General features: G+C 45.8%; 1 protein-coding gene across 10 annotated transcripts in view; it reads left to right on the top strand.

The window, feature by feature from the left end:
• ODAD2 (outer dynein arm docking complex subunit 2) overlaps positions 1-21,626 on the top strand; it is a 139,540-nt gene that overhangs the window by 56,966 nt on the left and 60,948 nt on the right. For 9 of the 10 annotated variants that reach the window (XM_053264152.1, XM_053264150.1, XM_053264151.1 and 6 more), the window contains 6 exons: positions 4,857-5,003; positions 7,967-8,176; positions 10,101-10,328; positions 11,728-11,838; positions 14,397-14,551; positions 16,808-17,050. In XM_053264152.1, the coding sequence (XP_053120127.1) occupies positions 4,857-5,003; positions 7,967-8,176; positions 10,101-10,328; positions 11,728-11,838; positions 14,397-14,551; positions 16,808-17,050 (1,094 nt within the window). The remainder of the gene's footprint in view (positions 1-4,856; positions 5,004-7,966; positions 8,177-10,100; positions 10,329-11,727; positions 11,839-14,396; positions 14,552-16,807; positions 17,051-21,626) is intronic. The other variant, XM_053264155.1, reaches the window with a different exon arrangement.

Genomic DNA, 21,626 nt, shown 5'->3' with positions numbered 1-21,626 from the left:
CAACTGGATATCAATTTAAAGCAAGCCAAATGGCATAGCCCAGTCTCAATGGTTGGGCAGGTTCAAACGGGAACAGGCAGTCTTTAAAATAACTGGATCCCAGGCCATTTAGGGCTTTCAACTAAAGGTCAAAACCCACACTGAATTGAGCCCAGAAGCAAATTAGCAACCTATACAGCTGAAATAAGATTGCTGTGTAATGTGTGCTGAATGTACTGCTCCTTTCTAATAATCTAGTAGCTGCATTTTGCAGCGGTTGTAGCTTCCAAACTGTTTTTAAAGGCAGCACTTCATAGAGTGCATTGCAGTAGGTACATAAGAAGCTGCTTTACACAGAGTCAGACCTTTGGTCTATCTAGCCAGGTACATAACTATAATAGGCAAGGAGAGACAGTTGTCTGGGGGCCCACTGCCTTGGGGGGGGGGCGGCCCAGAGGCAAGTCACATGACTGACTCCACCAGCTGTGCACCCGCCCGGGCTTCCTTCAGTTGTAATTATCCTCCAAATTGATGTGAGTGTTAAGACCTTGAGGTACGAGAACAGCATGCCTTTCTCTAGTACCATTAAATGACTTGCATCCTCCACAATTTACAAACCCTTTAAAAAAATAATTTAGGATGATGTTCTGTTGTGGCATATAGGTGTGATTATATCTATATGCTTTTTGTTACCACTATTCAGCCTCATTTAAGATTTCTTTACGTCATGAGCTGAGCTTCAGTGGGGGGGAGGGCATTTTAAAATCTTGTCTTTGGGCCCACTCCAACCTTGCTACGCCCCTGTATCTAGCTCAGTGTTCCCCTAAAGAGAATATCTAACAGCAGACAGTGCTCACATGTGGTCACCCATCCAAATGCAAACCTGCTTAGCAAGGGGGACAAGTCATGCCTTTCTCAAAAACTATTGGAGGACTGCAGAATCTACTAGTCTGAATGCAGTCATAAAATTGTAATGTTTCTTTAATTGTTATTGCTAAAGATAAGTAACATATCTCCATGTAGTGTTACAAGCCTTACCCAATAGCATCATTAAAAAATGTGATATATTTAAAACCTGGAGATTCTCAACCCCAGACCTCACGTGCTCCTCCTGCAACGTGTCAATCATGCAAAGTTCCGCTCTGAGTTTAGCACATGCTAGCTGCTACTGCAAGACTGGCTTTCTAGTGGTCTGACTTCAATTGGGTAACTAAGAGCAAGTCTGCTGTATCCAGATAGGGCTGCAACTGGTGTACCAGCCAAAGCCAGTGTGATGGGGAGTCCCGTTTTCGTGGTCTCTGGCAAAGGCTACCATGTTCCACAACTTCTTTCGTACCCAAGAGTAGTAGACAGAAGGGTATATGCTGGGGACCAAGATATTCACCTTTCTTTTGGAGAGGATCTTTGTGAATGGGAATACTCAGAACTGAATTCTGCAAGAGCCATGTGGACTCCAAGGAGTCTGTGGTGTTTGTGAACTAGGCCCATTGTACTAACCAACAGAGAAACAGCTACAAGGAGTAAAAGAGGCATCTTTTCCATTATTCTCCATCATTTGGCTAACTCACAAGAAAAGTCAATAGGCAGAAAAAAACTTCATATTTGTCATTGGTTTTTTTAAAAATTAACTAATGCATGTGGTTTGGTACACACCTCACTACATTTTTCTGTATTCCGTATTGCTATAATTGTTATTGTTCCTTTAAATGTAGTGATGTACAAAATTTAAGAATCTTAGATACCTTATTTCAGATGGGTGGGTTCCCCCCCCCTTTATTTACAGCTGTCTGTCATTTGCCTTAATGCTGAACTATCACCCTGAGATTGGTTAGAAAATGTTTTCTCTCTAACCATGACAGGCATTCTTCTTATTTCTATTCTATTTTCATTTAAATTTGTGGATATTTATGCTGAACGGTCCTATAAGAGGGGCTAGACTTAAAAAAAAAAAAAGAAATCTGTCTTTAATTTAAAGCTTTGAAATTGATTGTTGCAGTGCCAGCAGAATTTATTTTGCATCCAACATGGTGTGTCCAATTTCAAAGGCTGTAACAACATGATGCAGCTTTTGTGTACACTTAATAGATAGCTAACCATTTCCATGTTGGTTCAAACCTATCCTTGAAAACTTTCTGTAATAACTACTAGACAGAAAAATAATTGTTGTGGCAACCGGTAGTAAGGCTTCTGCTATAGAACTAATGTGTCATGGCATATGAAAAATATTTTAGTGTGGTTTTACTTTAAGAGATGCGTATTAAACTGTGTAAGCAATTTTGAAAGGAAAAAAACACACAAAATATGTTATTTTCATATGCTGTTTTACTTTGGATTTATTGTTTGGCTCTACAAGATTTGATGAATATTATATGTCAGCCACGGCTTGTGTAATAAATAACTGCGGCAGGGATTCTTACTGGATGAAACAAGAACAGTTGGGGTGTGCCGTTCATGAAAAGAGAAAGCTTATCTTTGAAATACTTTGTATGCTATGAAAGATGTACAAGGTAGCAGGCTGTGTGGCAGGCAGTGGTCTGCATATCAGCCAACACTGCTGGTTGGTCCACTGAGAGCTAGTGTGGCATAGTGGTTAGAATGCTGGACTAGGACAGGGGCGTAATGATAGGGGGGGCAGGCAGGGCACATGCCCTGGGCGCCACCCCGGCAGGTCACGTGGGGGGCACCAAAAAGTGGCTTCCCCCCGCCCCCCCTGGATCGCCCGCCGAGTGTGGCGGCGGCGATGTGGCGGGCGGCGGCGGGTCGCCTGCCGAGTGCGGCGGTGGCTGGCGGCGATGGGCTGTAGCGCGGCCCGAGCGGTGGCGGATCGCCCACCGAGGAGTGCAGGCAGAGCAACGCCGAGCCTGCCTTCTGGCCCGGCGTCGCTTCCCAACTGCGCAGGCACGCCTGCGCAGTTCATTCTGTGAACTGTGCAGGCACGCCTGAGCAGTTGGGAAGCGATGCCGGGCCAGAAGGCAGGCTTGACGTCGCTCTGCCTGCACTCCTCGGCGGGCGATCCACCGCCGCCGCTCGGGCTGCGCTACAGCTCGCCACCAGCCACCACCGCACTCGGCGGGCGACCCGCCGCCGCCGCCAAATCGCTGCCGCCCGCCCGCCGCACTCGGCGGGTGACCCGCCACATCGCCGCCACCGCTGGTGATCTGCCGCCTGGGGGGTGCCACCGCACCCTCACAGGTATGCGGGGGGCAGGGGGGGCGCCTTTTCAGGGCCAGCGCTTGCCCTGGGTGCCATTTCCCCCCGATATGCCACTGGACTAGGACCAGGGAGATCCAAGTTCTAATCCCCATTCAGCTGTGAAGCTCACTGGGTGACTCTGGGCCAGTCACATATCTCTCAGTCTAATCTACCTCACAGGGTTCTTGTGAAGATAAACATAACCACATAGACTACTCCGGGCTCATGGAGGAAGAGTGGGATACGAATACGATGGTTTTTTGTATACCATTTCCCAACAAAATTTCCCAAAGCGGTTTACATAGATAGAAATAAATAAAATGGCTTCCTGTCCCCAAAGGGCTCACAATCTAAAAAAGAAACATAAGATAGACACCAGCAACAGCCACTGGGGGGGATGCTGTGCTGGGGATGGATAGGGATGTGAATGAATGATGAATAATATAAAGATGAATAATATAGGGCAGAAGGGCTCCGCCTGTGTCTTTCAGCCTGAGGAACAGGAGCGTGTGAAGGCCTAAAGCACTGTTGTTGCAGTCAGTCAGTGTAGGCTGTATAGGGTTGGCCACCTCCAGGACTGGCCTGGAGCCTCCAGGAAGCAGCAAGACAAATGCTGTGTGCGGTTGTGTGAATTATTATTCTGTGAAAACTGCAAACTGAATGATAGCTTTTATTGGACCAACTCTTTTTAGTGAGAACATGCAGACTCAGAGCTTGTATAAAAAGCAAGAGGAGTGTCCACTGAGGGTTCTTGTACTGTAAGTAATCATATTCTTTGTCCACGCTTCAGCTTCTAGCAGTGCACTAAAGGCCATTTCATACATGATATAGCAACAAGCCCGGGTTTGATCTGTAAACTCAACAGGGTGCTCAGATGTAGGCAGTCCAGAGCTGGGGTAGAGAGAGGGGTAGCATTCTTCTTATACCTGTATGATACATGTGTTTCAGATACCTGTTTGCCAAGTTCTTACTTTTAGGAATAAACAGATCTTAGATGTGTAACTAAAAATGTAGTGAGGAGGAAGAGTTTTCCTTCACTTCCTAAGGTTGAGTTTATTAAAATGTTTTACTGTGAGGCTATTCCCACAATGGCCCAAAAGTGGGCTAAGGAAGCCCAGCCCACTTTTGGGCGATTGTGTGCTGCAACGGGAGCTGTGCAGCTCCCGGCAGCTAGCCATGTTAAACCCCCCTCCCCTTAAACGAGATTAACAGAGCGATCGCTCCGTTAACCTTATTTTTGTGCTTGTGTGTCACCACGGTGCACGGTGACCCACAAGAAGACCCCGACCGGGAGGCTGCAAGCAGCCTCCCAGGCTCAGGGGTCTCTCCAGGATGCCCTGCGCACTCACATGGGGCATCCTAAAACCTCCGGGGGCTGTATGGCCCCCAATCCCTGCAGCCCCTGCCGGCTCCATGATGGAGCCGGCAGCTGTGTGAGTGGCTGATCTGGACACCCAGCTACGAGCAGCTCCTCATCTGTGGAGAGAGCAGGCTAAGCCTGCTCTCCCCACAGAACCCCATTGTGTGAACCCCATCATGTCGTGTGAATCACCTCTGTATCATCATCAGTGATGTAACAGATGTAGATTTTTCCCTGGTTTGTTTTGGTCTCTGCAATAGTTGGTAGCTTGTGCATGTAAAAAGTTGATTTTACCTTACATTGTAGTAATGACTCTATTTTGTAGGCAGGTAACCAGACGGCAACTGTGATTGCATTGTGTTCAATGAGAGATTTCAACTTGTTTCAAGAAACTTGCCAGTTGGCCATTAGAGATGTTGGAGGTCTTGAAGTTCTGATTAATCTGCTCGATACTGAAGAAGTCAAATGCAAGGTGAGTTAGAATAAATTGTACTTCATTTGTACTCTTTAGAATCCATCACTCAAGAACTGTATATTAACCTGGGCAGACATTTTAGCAGCTAGTTCTGGGTCTCTCACTATCCATTTGACCTGAATGGTTCTTCAATCAGGAAACAATGAGAAAAAGATTTTTAAAATAAGCAAACCCCCACCCCTGCCCGCCGCCACCCGCGAAACTGGTTGGTAAGGAGGCTAGTCACACAACCGGCGCATGGCAAGGCTTTGCCAACTTACTGTCTCCCTTAGACAATCAGCATACAACAACTGTGAGCGCATCTTACGCTCCCAGAGAATCTGTATTGCTCCAAGCAGTACAGATCTCTGGAGGCCGGGATGATGCATTCTGGCCTCCAGATATACCACAATGCACCACATGTTAAGCCGAGTGCACTGGGGGAACCCCCCAGGAGTTGGACGCTCTAGGTGCCCAACTCAGTGTGTGCTTGGGCTGCAATCAGCCCACCCACACAACCCTGGCACTGGGGTTAAGGGCGCATTCATGCCTTTAACCCTGGTTAAGGCCGGGGTCGAAATCAGGGTTAGGTGGGCAGGCAGCGCTGGGATCCACACGGATCCTAGCACTGCACACCAGCAGCCTAGCCTGGGCTAGACTGCTCTTCTGAATAACCTTATTGCATAGTCTGAATTCAGCTTCCTTTTGACCCTAAGAGTAACAGAGTCGTTCTCACAGTGTGTATGTGTGCACAATTAAATGTTACAGTTATGAGACAGTCTACTCCGGTTACTGGCTTATATCCAGACTAAGATACTCATGAGTACTCCAATTGAAATGAATGGAGAAGTAAACTTGTCCCATTAATTTCAATAAGACTGCTTATGAGTAACTTAATCTGGATATAAGCCAGTGACTGGAGTAGCCCATCTGACAATTAACATTTGAGAGAGAGCGAGCGAGCGCACATATATACTACACATATATACATTAAGAAACAAACTTAAGACAAACTAGCCAGGGTTAAGGGCACAAATGCACCCTTAGTCCCAGTGCCAGGGTCATGTGGGTGCTCGGGCTGCTTGCAGCCTGAGCATGCACAGAGTCAGGTGCCTAGAGTGCCCAACTCTTGGGGGATTTCCCCAGTGCACTGTGCTCAGCGCACAGTGCATTGTGGTATATCTGGAGGCCAGGATGCATCATCCTGTCCTCCACAGATCTGTGCTGTGTGGATCATCTGTGTGGATTCGAGCAGTGTGGATCATCTGGGAGCATGAGACGTGCTTCCAGCAGCCCTGCCGATCTTTGCAATTAGGGAAACAGACTATTATAGTCGTTGGCTCACATCCACATTACGTTACTCATAAGTAGTCTTATTGAAATTAACATGTCCTATTAATTTCAATGGGAGTATTCAGTGCTAATTTTCTGAAGCTTGTCAGTCAGGCTGAGAGGTCATATGCTCATCTTCCGCATGTAACCAGCCAATCAGGAGCAGAGGGGGAGGATCTTCATCCCCCTCCTTCCCCTTTTGCTGCAGACCAATCACTGAGCATTAGGGATGTGCGAACCAGGGTGGTTCGAAGGTTCGAATTCGAACCGAACCAGCCATCAGGTTCAAGCTGCAGGTTCAAATTCAAACCGAACCAGGGGGTGGTTTGACTCGAACCGGTTCAAACCGGTTTGAACATCCAAAAATTGGTAGGATGGTAGCTGGCACCCAGGGGTACCTGCCACCCAAACCCCATAGCAATCAGACACTCGTACGGTTTTTTATGAATTTTTGGAAATTATTTATATTTTTTCTCATAGGGTATAATGGGACTCGAACCAGGCCATTATACCTTATTGTGGAGCACCCATGGGTGCCAACAACCACCCAAACCCTGAAGCAATTGGACAGTCCTACGATTTTTTAATGAATATTTGAAATATTTTTAATTATTTTTCTCATAGGGTTTAATAGGATCCGAACCAGTCCATATCCCCTATTGTGGAGCACCTAGGGGAACAAAAGTGGGGTGGGTGGTAGACAGACAGGGGTGCCTACCACCCACAAAACCCCAAGGCAATTGGACATTCCTCTGATTACTGGTGAATTGTCAAAGTATTTTTTAATTCCTCATAGGGAATAATTAGGATTGCAGCAAATGTATAGCTTCACATCGGGGGGAAAGGGGTGTCGTAGAGCGGAGTGTGGTGGGTGGTAGTTCCTAGGGTGGGCAAGGAAGCTATCAGAATTATTTGAAAGGAATTGGGCAATGGGCTGATTTTTAAGTGATTTTTGAAGTTTACGCGTCTTTAAGGTTTTTCTCCATAAAGAAGCATGGAGGTGTCAGCAAATGTATAGCTTCACGTCGGGGGCAAAGGGGTGGCCTAGAGCAGAGTGTGGTGTGTGGTAGAGCCCAAGGGGGACCAGGAAGCTATCAGAATTATTTGAAAGGAATTGGGCAAAGGGCTGATTTTTAAGTGATTTTTGAAGTTTATGTGACTTTAAGGTTAGCAATGAGAGTGGATTCATAGTTTGTCATTGAAAATTTTATATGCTACCAAAGAATCTACACTCAGAACACTTCAGAAACAACAAAACCCAGTACCCCATGGGTTAGCAACCCATGGGGGTGGTTGGCACCCTCTTTGCACTAGACCACCACTCAGTCTGAGCCACCCCAGCACCCCACAAGTGGCTTTAAGGTTTTTCTCCATAGGGAAGAATGGAGGTTTCAGCAGCCCCATAACTGCACTTGGGGGGTGCTGGGGTGGCCCAGAGCGAGGGTGCCAACCACCTCCATGGGACTGCTGTGCCGTCTTTTTGCACTAGTGCAACTTTGTTCATTGCACAGGCACAGTGTCAGGATATCAGCCAAGGTGACTAGCTCTCAGGTTATTTTTATACTATCTACCTCAAGTAATAATCCTACTCTATGAAATCAGTAAGAAAAATAAACAACCTTACATATGTAATTTCTTCCTTTGATTAGATTGGCTCATTAAAAATCCTGAAGGAAATTAGCCAAAACCCACAGATCAGACGTACAATTGCTGATCTTGGAGGATTACAAATCATGGTTAAGATACTTGATTCTGTAGATCAGGATCTGAAATGTTTGGCAGCTGAGACCATCGCGAATGTGGCCAGATTCAAACGAGCTCGAAGAACAGTCAGGCAGCATGGTGGAATCAAGAGACTAGTAAGTAGACATAAACAATATCATTTTTGTTAATACAGGTGGCCATCATTTTTTGCGGGGTTTCCGTTCTCACCTATAGGCATGAATATGGAAAGCATGAAAAATGAAACTTTGAGTCAATGGGAATTGCGGGGGTTAAATTCCTAATCAAAAAGCGGGGGGGGGGAGCAAGGGGGCAGAAATAAGAAGGGGGAAAATAGTACCTTATTCTCCGGCTCTCCAGCAGTGCTCCCCAAACCCAGAAAATGGTCGGATATAAATGGCTCTCTGCTGGAAAATGGCAGCCGGAAATGACATTGGAAGTCATTTCCAGTAAGGGTGTGCACGAACTGAGGTTCACGCACTGGTTCGGTGCCACGGGAAGGTGAGCAGGGGGTGGGAACTTTAAGAAAGAAGAGAGCAGGTCCTTACCTGCTCTCTGCTGCCCCATGTAGCTTCCTTCTGGGGCAGCACTCGTCTCAAGTACCCACATGTGGCACCAGCATGCACATGCACAGGTGCCATTTGCATGGTCAGCATGGTGTTGCGTGGTCAGCATGGTCAGCAGGTGCCTGCGCATGCACGGATACCATATGTGTGCTGGCACCATGCACAGGTACATGGGACAAGCGCCTCCCCAGCAGGCAGCGGCATGATGCGGTGGCCTGCAGGTAAGGACGTGCTCTCCTCTTTCTTAAAGCTCCAGCTCCCCACTCCCCTCCCCACGGTGCCAAACCAGTTTGGACCTCACCCGAACCGGCGCTGAACCAGTGCTCGGACCTCAGTTCATGCACACCCTTAATTTCCTGCCACTCAAAACCATGGATAGGCAAATTTCGCATATTTTTCTATCCACGGATAATGAAACTGGGTCTCTAAGACCCCATCACAGATATGCCAAACCACAGATATGGAGTCTGTGGATAACAAGAGCCACCTGTTTTGATCTTAAACCATTATTTTGTTTTCTTAATAAATCAGTTGCTCTAATCCAGAAATGGGTGACTAATGTGAATACTTCCATTCCCTTTGCACATACCAGTCAAATCCTTTTGTTGAATGAATAGTATTCATTTGTATTAAAATTTATATCCTACCTTTCATATATATACGTACACACACACGCACGCACGCACACACACACACACACACACACAAGGCAGTTCAGAAAGATATTTTTAAAACTATATAACAAAGATGCAACTGTTGCACAATTTAAAAACTAAAAAAAAAAGTTTAAACTAACAGCAGGAAATCAGAATACAATAACTAATGCCAAATGCCTGATGAAATGAATGTATCTTTCCCCACACGTTTAAGGGGAAAGAGGCAGAGTTCCTTAGGGAATTCCAGAGAGTTGGCCTAAACATGTAGAAGGCAGTCTCTAAATGCACTTCTCAGACAGATGAAGTGTGCAACAGGGTTCCCCCACCACTCACCAAAAAACTCAGTAGGCATTGACACGAGTGGAGAGATTCTCAGAGGTATAATGGCTTTCCAACTACTTTTTGTTTATATTTTAAAATCAGACATATCTGCCTTTCTGCAAATATACTCCAGGCAGCTAACAAAACAGCATTAAAATCTCACAATGAATACCTAGTAAGAAGAGATAAAAGCAATCAGAAGAATTAAAATGTTTCCACATCATGGATTAAATGCCTGGTGATAGAGAACTGTTTTCTCTGTGTGGCAAGGAGGTTCCCCTCCTTCATGCACCTTACAGTGCTTGAAAGGTCTCGTCAACCAGCTTCTTGAATGGGGCCCAGAAGGTCATTGGCAGCCAGTGGAAGTGTCGGAGTAACATGTGTTTCCTTCAATCCGCCTGAGCTGTTGCAGGCATAGGCAGAGGAACACCTTATGTACAATGTAGCTCCAGGATCTGTAAACAGTCTCTAGAGCATCACATTTATGGCTGATGGTCACCACCCATGTTTTCCATCAGGTTGGGCTATTGGACTGCCCCTCAATGGGATCAGCAAATCTTCAAGGAAAGGAGATTGAAGTTGCACGTTGTGGAGCTTTGGCCCTCTGGAGCTGTAGCAGAAGTGCCAGGAATAAAGAAGCCATACGGAAGGCTGGAGGCATTCCCCTGCTGGCCCAGTTACTAAAATCGCCTCATTCAAACATGTTAATACCTGTGGTAGGGACTCTACAAGAATGTGCATCTGAGGTGAGCCTGCTGTGTCACTATGTAGGAAACAAATGCAGAACCTGAGGTCCAAAAGTACACTGAGAGGCTGTTCACACACACAGCCAAGACAGGGCTAAGGCAGCCAAGCCCACTCTTAGCTACACATGAGAACCCGTGAGAACTGACTGGCTACTGGCAGCACCACGGCCGCAAGCCTGTCTAGCCCCATTTTAAAAAATTGTGTGCAGAGCTGGCTGCTTTTAGCCAGTGCTGTAGCAGTAACGGGTGCCTGCCCGTCCCTGTGGGGATACCCACAATGCACCGCACACTTGCATTATGGGATTTCTGGGGGCCGGGATGACACGTCCTGGCTCCTGACCCTCCACACTGCCTGGGTCAGCGGGGGATTGTCTGAGCACATGGGGATCGTGCCCTGCAGCAGAGGAGCGGTCATCTGTGGGGAAGGTAGGTTTAAGCAGCCTTCCCCACCACCCACCCTCAAGCCCTTCTCACTGATTGTGAGAAAGGGCTCTGAGGCTTGAAAAGGAGTGAACTGAGCAATATAATTGACAATGGACAAATATCTCTCAAAGTAGTTTCAGTGAGCTTATCAAATTACTGTTTGTCCTCAGGTTTACTCAGTAAGATTTTCAACAGATTAATGAATAAAACTAATCTTGTTCAAAATTGGGTGCCCTGACAGCCTGGATACAATGTATGCATGTACAGACCTACACAGACGCACAGACACAGGGGCAGCTCTGGTGTGAGGCACAAACAGGCAACAGCCTCGGGTGGTAGGTGAGCTGTGGGGTGGCAAATTTGGGCACCCAGCCCTGCCCCTTGCTGCAGATGTCATCCAAGCTGCCTACTGCCCCACCTCCTGTGTGCTGCCACTGCCCATCATCACAAATTCCCCCCTTGCTAGCCCCGCTCCTGTCCCCCTCGCCGGCCTGCCCTCCTTCTCACTGACCTAGGTGAAGTTCCTTTTTCTGATTGCTGCCAGCCCACCTTCCGGGGCATTCTGCTGCTGCTTGCACACTGACAAGGCAGCATAGAGTGTGCATGCAGCAGCCGCTTCACCAGCTGACCTCTTCTTCTGGCTGCTATGCTGCTGTGCCGACATAGTGAGCTCTCTCTCTCTCTTTCCTACTGTCTCTTCCCTGCAGCACCACACTTGTCCACTTTTTCTCTGGACAAGTTTGGTGCTGGAGGAGAGACAGCTAAACCAGCCATGTTTTGCATGTGGTCTGAACCCAGCTTGTGTGTGCATACACGTTGTGTACTCCAGCCAGGAAGCGGCCCATCTGAGACTTCTTCATAAACATAGTTAGGCCTATCAAAGTTCTGCTCTAGTGCTTTGTTGTTGAAATTATCATAGCAGTCTTATGTACAGTGTTTGCTGATGGTGCTTGATACATTTAATTTGTATTTGTAGCCAAGTTACAGACTTGCAATCAAAAATGAGAAGATGATTGAGAACCTTGTAAAAAACTTGAACAGTGAAAAACAAGAGCTTCAGATGCATTGTGCTAGTGCTATCTTTAAGGTAAGCAAAGCTTCCAAGGCTAGAAGAGGTTGCCTGCATACTCTTTGCTTTGGAAAATTGTAGGACAAGCAGGACAATGATGTGGGAGTGAGCCAGGAAGGGCAAATATTTGCATCATCTTGTACCAAGGAGACTGAAAGGGTCCTTAGCTTAACAGTGCCAGCTGCATCCCTTTCTCAAGAAGGCAGATCTGGCCACAGGTACCCACGCCTTAGTCACATCACAGCTGGATTATTGTAACACACTCTGTGTGGGGCTGCCCTTGAAGAATATTTGGAAACTTCAACTATTACAAAATGTGGCAGCTAGGGTTTTATTCAGAGCTGCCCACTGGTTTCATATTACACTCCTTTTGAAAGAGCTACATTGGCTGCCAGTTTGTTTCCATGTCTAATTCAAGGTGTTGGTTTTGATTTTTAAGGCCCTTAATGGTTTGCGCCCTGGATATCTGAGGGACCTCCTGCTCCCAAGAGTTTCCGAGAGGGACTCTGCTCCACGTGCCGACTAGGAGGGAGGCTCGGCTTTCATGCACGTGGGACAGGGCCTTCTCAGTTATTGCCCCCAGACTTTGGAATACTCTCCCGGTGGGCGTCCGCTCCTCAGTCTTCATCACAGTTTATGGAAAGCAAGTGAAATCTTGGCTTTTTACCGAGGCTTTTATATATGTCTTATTTTTCTTGCTGCTGCTCTATATTTTATGGTCTTACTGTGTGTGTGTTTTAAATTTTTAATTAGATTTGTATTTTTATATTCCAATTTAATATTTTATTGTGTAACTGTTTTATAGTTTTATATTATTTAAATGTTTTGTAAACTACCTTGAAATTGTTTTAATGAAAGGCGGTATAAATAACAGTAAATAAAACAAATAAACATAGTCTCATGGACAGTCTCTGCTCATGTTGAATTATACACAGGTGACTACTTCACCAACAGTAAAAGGACCTATAAGGGTTAGAACACCTCCGTGGTATACATTTCAACCTTAGGTCTTAAGATAGTGCCCTTACAAGGCATCTAAAATGATTATAGTCTTATTGTGGTGCAATATCACCACTAAGACACTGATGTGCTGACTCCTAAAGCCTGACACAGCTTAGGACCCAGGTACCTGAAGGAACATACAGTATGCTTCCACATTTTCCTGTCCATACACTGAAGTCCTTTTCAGAGGGCTTGCTTCAGATGCCTCTCTCTTTGGAGAGGTGCTGACCAGGATACATCCTTCTTGGTTGTGACACCCTACCTGTGGAATGTTTGCCTCAGAGAGTCTCACCTGGCACTGGCATGATTATCTTTCTGGTGCTAGCCAAAGACTTTTTCATTTTATCAAAGCTTTTGGAAACTATTGCTTGTAGGGCCACTTCAGCTGCTAATTTTAGTACTGTGGCAATCTGCCATTGCTAATTTTCTTGTATTTGTGGCTTTAACTGTTTTTTTTATTGTGTGTTGCTTTGCATGTTTTTTTAAAAGTAGAAAAGAAGCCTTAATATATCTTAAATAAATTTGTCATCCTGAACTTAACCTGGGGTGGAGCCACCATTGGGTGAACAGGTTCAAAGAACCCGGGCCACCACCCCAGGGGCCATGTCTCATGGCCCCAGACACGCTCCCCACATCTGATGTCAGACACGGGGGGCACTATTTCGCTCCCAAACTTGGGCCGTGAAGTCCGTTCTTGGACTTCAACTCCCATAATCCCCAGGCCCAGTGGCCTTTGGCTGGGGATTATGGGAGTTGAAGTCCAAGAACATCTGGGGGCCCAACGTTGAGGATCCCTGCTTTAAAGGCAGGGAGAGCCTTTCCTGGCCTCACTGCCAATGCAGTGGGGCCAATCTCCCTCCCAAATGAGGCCACGTAGCCCCGTTTGGGAGGGAGATCGGCCCGCACTGCTTTGACAGCACAGCCACAATGGCTCCCCCTGCCTTTAAAGGCAATGCGGGCTGAGCTCCCACAATGCAGCGCAGGCTGAACTCCCTTGTAAACGAGGCCACGTGGCCACGTTTGGGAGGGAGACCACTCCCCCGCATCTTGACAGCAGACATGGGAGTGTGGCTAGCTGTCCCCGTGTCTGACATCAGGTGTGCGGGGTGGGGCTAGGGGCCCACGGTTGTGGCCGAACATGGGCCTCCCTCCACCACTGACTTAACTGCATTCAGTCCGATCAATGATTCTGGAGCACCCACCTGCTTGGCATGTGCATGTGAAATCCCTACATGAGTAAGGACTTCCTCACTGACTTCATTGTTGGAGGCAGATTCATTATGTATGCAGAGCTACCTGCAGCACTGAAGTCAATGGGAAAGCCTGCTTGCACGGAGCTCCATTTGCACACTGGAGTGCATGTGGAGCTTTTGACTGGAACACAACACAGAGCAAGTTAAATGTGCACAGGTCCCATTGATTTTAAGAGATTGTTCTCATTACCTGCATTATGAAAGGAAAGCAAACCCTATGATTTTAAATTTAGCCAATAAAAATCATAGTTATGTATGTGAACCTGTTTAATAGGCCTTTCCTATGTATGCTTGTACTTCTACTTCTTCTTTTTAACGTAGTGTGCTGAAGATCAGGAAACGCGTGAGCTGGTTAGGCAGCACGGGGGCCTGAAACCTCTTGCTACTTTACTTGCAAACACTGGAAATAAAGAACTTCTGGCAGCTGTGACTGGAGCAATCTGGAAATGTTCAATCAGCAAAGAGAATGTGACAAAGTATGGATAATATTGTATATTTCTCAGATATTTACATTCATTAGCATCATTTAATGACAAAAATAATCATCCAAGCAAGCAAGATTGAATGGCTTTATATTAGAATGTCACTGACTTAGATGCTGTATATGCAGTGGTGATGTATTCATGTTCACAGAGGCTGACATCCACACTAACACTGTGTCTGCAGCCCCCAAAGCATGCATTAAGAAGCTGTATGTCTACTTCTGAACAGCAGATGCCTACACATGTAGTGTGTGTGTGTGTGTGTGTGTGTGTTTTTGGTTTTTGGGGAGGTGTTTTTTTTTTTTTTTTTTGCAACTTTCAGCAATCTCCCCTTCCCTGGAAGGATTTTGTGCAATGTGAAATATTTCCCTGAACCTCAGGGACATGTTTGCACTTTGACAGAGCACTTCTGGGTGAAGGGGGCATGGGTAAGGAAGCCCTTCACCATGTGCGGGTCTCTGCACTTCAGAAGCAGGCATGCAGCTGTTGCATGTATGCTTTTTTGGCTGGCTGCTTGGCTGCATGCATGCATACAGCATTAATATGGCATTCATGTTTGGAATATGCTCCCTGTCAAAATAAGAGCATCTCTTTCTCTGTTTGCTTTTAGGAAGACCCTAAAGACACACCTGTTTTCTGAGACTTTTAACTGAAATTAATTTCAAACTGTTTAGTTGCTGTTATCCTATAAGATTATTTTAACTTTTTATTCCATGAAATTGTGTTAGTTGTTTTATTCTGTTTTATATTTGTTGTACATCGCCTAGAGATGCACATATCAGGCGGTATAAAAATATGATAAATAAATATGAATATTTGCCTCTGAAATTAGCCACACAAACTCAGCCAATGTCCAGCTAATGCTCTTGGAAGCCTAATAGGAACATAGGAACACAGGAAGCTGCCATATACCATTTGTCCATCTAGCTCAGTATTGTCTGCACAGACTGGCAGCAGCTTCTGCAAGGTTGCAGACAGGACTCTCTCCCAGCCCTATCTTGGAGATGCCGGGGAGGGAACTTGGAACCTAGATGCTCTTCCCAGAGCGGCTCCATCCCCTGAGGGGAATATCTTACAGTGCTCACACATCACATCTCCCATTCATATGCAATCAGGGCTGACCCTGATATGGGCCAACTGGTAGTTCCCAAGGCATAGCTGTGTGGCCCATTTGATTATTTTGGATTTGTGAGTTAAATAAAAGTTAAAGAAGTTGCTGCTCCTCACGAATATAAAGTGCTGTGCCATGCCATTTTGCTGCCTAGAGCAGAACTCCAAAAAACTTCCCCTCATGTCCCTCCCCTTATTAAAATTGATTATTTCCTCCTCTTACATTTCTTCACCTTCCTTCCCTCCTTCTCTATTTGGAGGAGAGGAAAAGCAGCATGGCACCATTTCCCCCCCCACTTGCAGGCCATCCACAGCAGTGAGCAGCGGGGATGGGGGGTGTCTAGGTGGGCTGCTGTGCCACCTCTGAAAACTGGCCCACAGTCTTCTGCCTGAAGTGCCCCTTCACCCGGCCTCAGAAGTCATTGCTTGAAATGACTGTGTTTCAGTTGTATGTCTGAAATAATTATGGCAACTATCTTTTGGTATGTCTCCAATGGATGTAGAACCCAGCTTTAGATTGGTTTAACTACAGTGGCTCCTAATTAATTAATTACTCAACCCCTGGTAACTGAGCAAAAACACACCTTTAAAGTAGTGATTCTCTTATGTTTAGCAGGGTGGAAGCAACTGGCTCCATCTGGCCCCAGCACAGCATCCTTCCAGTGGTTTTTGTTTGCATCTACCTTAAGCTTTTTAGATTGGGAGCCTTTTTGTGACAGGGGGTCATCTTATTTATGTATTATTTATTTTCCTGTGTAAATCACTTTGAGAACTTTTGTTGAAAAGCGGTATATAAATATTTGTAGTAGTAGAATTGGAAATAAGAGGCTAAGGAATTTCTCCTAAAATTCTCAGGATCTTCTCAGGACTTTACAATTCACAGGTGTTTAAACTGAAACAATGACGGAGAAATTGCTGTAGACTTGAATTGCATTGTGGTTTTGCCCTCAGAAAGCATGACAAGTAAACTGCCCAGAGACATAAGTTTTGGGCGGTATAAAAATAGGTTAAATAAATAAATAAATAGAATGAAACCCAATTTTTAGGATTTCCAAGGCATCTGAGCACAATTTGTGATTGTATTGCCTGGGCTATTCGTCTAATGAAATCAGTGTTGACATCCTACTGTTTTCCTTTTAGGTTCCGGGAGTACAAGGCTATAGAAGCTTTGGTTGGCCTGCTAACCGATCAGCCGGAAGAAGTCCTTGTGAATGTGGTTGGAGCTCTCGGTGAATGTTGCCAAGAACAAGCCAATAGGAGTATTATCCGGAGATGTGGTGGCATCCCACCCCTGGTTGCTTTACTCACTGGAACCAATCAAGCTCTTCTAGTCAATGTTACCAAAGCTGTGGGATCCTGTGCCACAGAGCCTGAGAATATGATGTAAGTTCCTCTTTTTCAAAAATTGATGTGCACATGTTAGCATGTCCTGTTCATGTGTACCAGATGTTTAGCACGTTTAGCACAAAATCAAAATAGTCACCTGTGAATAAGGCTTCAGTTATGCTTCTTTTTTTATATTCTTTAAAAAACCAAAAAAAAAACCAGTGATGGCCTGACGTGGGTGGATGTGAAATATATGTTTATTTTCTCCTTTACTTGGAACATGTGGCCGAAATCCAAAGAGCTACTTCAGCTGTGCCCAGGGGGATTTTTTACTTTGTAATTATTTGAACAGCAACTCACACCCCACCCTGTGCCATATCGCAAACTGCTTTGTAACCTCCCTCAGTTTCAAAAGTGGTTTACCATGTGGGATGGTGGGAGGGAGAGGAAAGTGCTGCTGGAGGAATGGAACATCAAAGCCACAAGCCGGTTGTATGGGTCTTTGAATTTTCGTTGTACAGATCTATCTTTGAATCTTGGCACCTGTTCTTCTTCTTCTGAGCATAAAGTTAATCTCTTTTTTAAATAGGAAGAATAGTAATTCATAGGGCTGGTTCACACGTAATGGCAGCAAGTAAGTACAGAAGAGCCCCCAATCCCATTGTGCGAGTGCGTGCTCCCACTCCTGCCACTATGACCGTGACATGCAAACCCAGAAGTGTCATGTGGAGAATGTTCAGTACCCACTCCAGCCCACCATTGTTAAGCCAAATTACATAGAACAGACATGAGGTAGGCCAAAATGCCTTGGGTACCGTAGGGACCATCTGCTCCCAGCTAAATCTACCCACCTGACTAGTTTAGCTGGGTGGATTCTGCTCCACATGCTGACACCTGCTGCGACCCGTTTGTTGAGCACACGGAAGAGGGCCTTTTCAGTTATTGCCCCCGGTTGTGGAACTCACTTTCAGGTGAGACACGCACGGCTCCCTGTCTCCCAGTCTTTAGGAGGAAAGTGAAGACTGCCCTTTTTGTTCAGGCTTTTGGCCAATAAGCTGCTCTTTTTAAACTTCAGCTGCATTTGTTCTGTTTTTTTTTAAATTAAATTGTTTTTATCTTGTTGTTAACCACACTGGGATCTTAGGACAAAGGGTGGTATATCAATATTAATTAATTAATTAATTAATTAATGTTGATCACAAATATTGGATGAATGTTACTTGCCAAACAACTTGCCACTGTTACATGTAAATCCTCCCATAGAATCATAGCATGTTAGAGTTGGACGGGACCTTGGAAACCTTCTAGTCCAATTGCCTGCTCAGCGTAGGAAACATCTATCAGCATCCCCAATAGACGGCCATCAAACCTCTGTTTGAAAATCTCCAGTGAAAGACAGTTGAACAGCTTTTACAGTTAAGAAGCTCTTCCTAATGTTGAACCTAAATCCACTTCCTTGTAATTTCAACCCGTTGGTTCTAGTCTGTTCTCAGCAGCAACAGAGACAAGGTCTTCTCCTTCTTCTGTGTGACAGCCGTTCATACATCTGAAGACAACTCAAATGTAAACTGCCCTGAGCCATTTTTGGAAGGGCGGTATGTAAATCACATACATAGATACATAGATACATACATACATACTATCAGATCTCCCCTTTTCATCTCCAGACTAAACATCCCCAGCTCCTTCAACCATCCCAAAGATGCAAGTTTGGGGTGGTATAGAAATATTTTAAATAAATAAATAAATAAATAAATAAACCATTCCTCACACGACTTGGTTTCTAGACCCCTCACCATCTTTGATAAACTCCAGTTTATCAACGTCTTTCTTCTGACAGTATGAGACATACTTTATTCAAAGGTTATGCTTAAGAATGAGGGATTATTGTAGACTCCAAGGGAAAGAGTTGTGGTATGTAATATGTAGTAGTAGTAGTAGTAGTAAGCTTTATTTATTGGCCACCCCATAACAAATTGTTCTCTGGGCAGCTCACAACAGAGGATTAAAACATACAATAAAAACACATAACACATAAAATTGTAACAGACAAAAAAGAAGAAAAGAAAATACAGAATACAATACAAAACAGCTTAAAAACTCATTTTGAAATTAGTTAAAAATCAGATCAAATCTGAAAACCAAAATTTAAAAGGCCTGGGTGAACAAAAAGGTCTCTCCCTGGCAACTAAAAGAACAAAGTGATGAAGCCAGGTGAACCTCACTGGGTAGGCTATTCCATAAACGGGGTGCAAACACCGAAAAGGCACTCTCCCTGGTAGCTACCCACCTCACCTTGTTTGGTAGGTGCACCTGGAGGAGGGCCTCCGAAGAAGATCTTAAGGTTTGGGTAGGGACATATGGGGGCAAGGTGCTCTTTCAGGTAGCTTGGTCCCAAGCCATTTAGGGCTTTAATAGTTAAAACCAGCACTTTGAATTGGGCCTGGAAATGGACTGTGAGCCGGTGCAGCTGACAAAGCAGTTGCAGCCCTATTTTGTACCAGCTGCAGTTTCCAGACCATTTTCAAAGGCAGCCACACGTACAACGTATTGCAGTAATCTAAGCGAGAGGTTACCAGAACATGAGTCACTGTGGCCAAGCTATCTCTGTCCAGGTAAGGTCGCAGTTGGTGTATCAGCCGAAGCGAATAAAAGGTGCTCCAAGCCACAGAAGCCACTTGAGCCTCTAAGTGCTGGATCGATGAGCACCCCCAAACAGGTCCTTCAGGGGGAGTGCAGCCCCATCTAGAATACGCTGAACATCATTCCCCCAGGGCAGAAGAACCACTGACCAACAATACTTCTGTCTTGTCTGGACTGAGTCTCCGCTTATTCACCCTCATCCAGTCCATTACTGCATCCAAGCACCGATTCAGGACAATCACTGCTTCACCTGCATCGGATGAAAAGGAGAGATACAATGGAGTGTCTTCTGAATATTGATGACACCTCAAGCCAAATCTCTGGATGACCTCTCCCAGCGGCTTCATGCAGATGCTAAACAGCATAGGGGAAAGAATGGAACCTTGCACAGCTCCATAGCATAACTGCCAAGGGGTTAAGCAGTAGTCCCCCAGCACCACCTTTTGAGAATGGGCCTTGACGTAGGAGCGGAACCACCTCCAAACAGTGCCTCCCACACCCAACTTTGCCAGCCTATCCAAAAGGATACCATGGTCAATGGTATCAAAAACCACTGAGAGCTCCAAGAGAATTAACAGGGTTGCATCCCTCTGCCTCTCTCTCTGCATAGGTCATCCCACATGGTGACCAAAGCAGTTTCTGTTCCAAAGCTGGGCTTGAAGCCTGATTTGAAATGCTTCTAGATAGTCTGTTTCTTCCAAGAGTGTCTGGAGCTGATCAGCCACGACACTCTCAAGCACCTTGCCCAGGAAGGGAATATTGGCCACAGGCCTATAGTGGGTCCCAACTGGGTTTCTTTAGGAATGGTTGAACCATAGCTTGCTTCAATAAAACTGGGACTGCTCCCTCTCTCAATGAGACATTTAGAACTTGCTTGACGCAGCTAAAAATTCCCTCCTTACTAGATTTAATAAGCCATGATGGGCAAGGGTCAAGCATGCACGTGGTTGGCCAAACTCAACTGAACACATAAAGAATAGCCTGCTGGATCAGGCCCAAGGCCCATCTAGTCCAGCATCCTGTTTTACACACTGGCCCACCAGATGCCACTGGAAGCCACAGGCAGGAGTTGATGGCATGCCTTCTCTCCTGCTGTTACTCCCCTGCAACTGGTACTCAGAGGCATCCTGCCTTTGAGGCTGGAGGTGGCCACCAGCCCTCCGACTAGTAGCTGTTGATAGACCTCTCCTCCATGAAATTATCCAAACCCTTCTTAAAGCCATCCAGGTTGTTGGCTGTCACCACATCTTGTGGCAGATAATTCCACAAGTGAATTATGCATTGTGTGAAAAAGTACAACACCTTGTCCACATCCTCAGGGACCAATAATTGAAACTCCTCCAGCAAAATTGGACCAGGTTTTACTCTGGGTACCTCTCCCAATTATCCTGCATCAGCCATGGTGTCCAATTCATCTTGAGTGTGAGTGGCTTTACCCTCAAAGTCTTGTGCCAATGCATCACAGCATGCTACCAAGGGTTCTAATGCAACTTGCCCAGGGCCAGATTTTAAAAGGCCCCGCACCACCCAGAAGAGCCCCGCTGGGTGACATAGAGAGGATGCAATGGTGGATGAAAAAAAGCATTTCTTCTGTTCCATCACTGCCACAGAATAGGCCACAGATAATGAGCCACAGATAATGAGCTCTAATCTGTGTTCCTGAGACTCACCTCCACTTATGTTCCAGCCACTTCCCATATTGCTTCATCACCCTCAGCTCAGATGTATACCAAGGTGCTGCATGGGCTCTGCTTTGCAGGAATGGGCACTTGGAAGTGATCTTGTCAACTGCCCGAGCCACCTCTCCATTCCAGAGAGCAACTAGAACGTCAACAGGAGCGCTTGTCATACTACCTGGAAAATCCCCCAGAGCCCTCAGGAATCCATCGGAGTGCATCAGTCTCCGCGGGTGGACCATTTTTATAGGTCCCCCACTCTTGCAGAGTTGTAGCCACTAAGACTCTAAACCTCAGAACGAAGTGATCTGACT

The sequence above is a fragment of the Hemicordylus capensis genome, chromosome 6 (assembly GCF_027244095.1).
Source record: "Hemicordylus capensis ecotype Gifberg chromosome 6, rHemCap1.1.pri, whole genome shotgun sequence".
Lineage (NCBI taxonomy): Eukaryota > Metazoa > Chordata > Lepidosauria > Squamata > Cordylidae > Hemicordylus > Hemicordylus capensis.
This window is presented reverse-complemented; position numbering and strand designations above follow the sequence as displayed.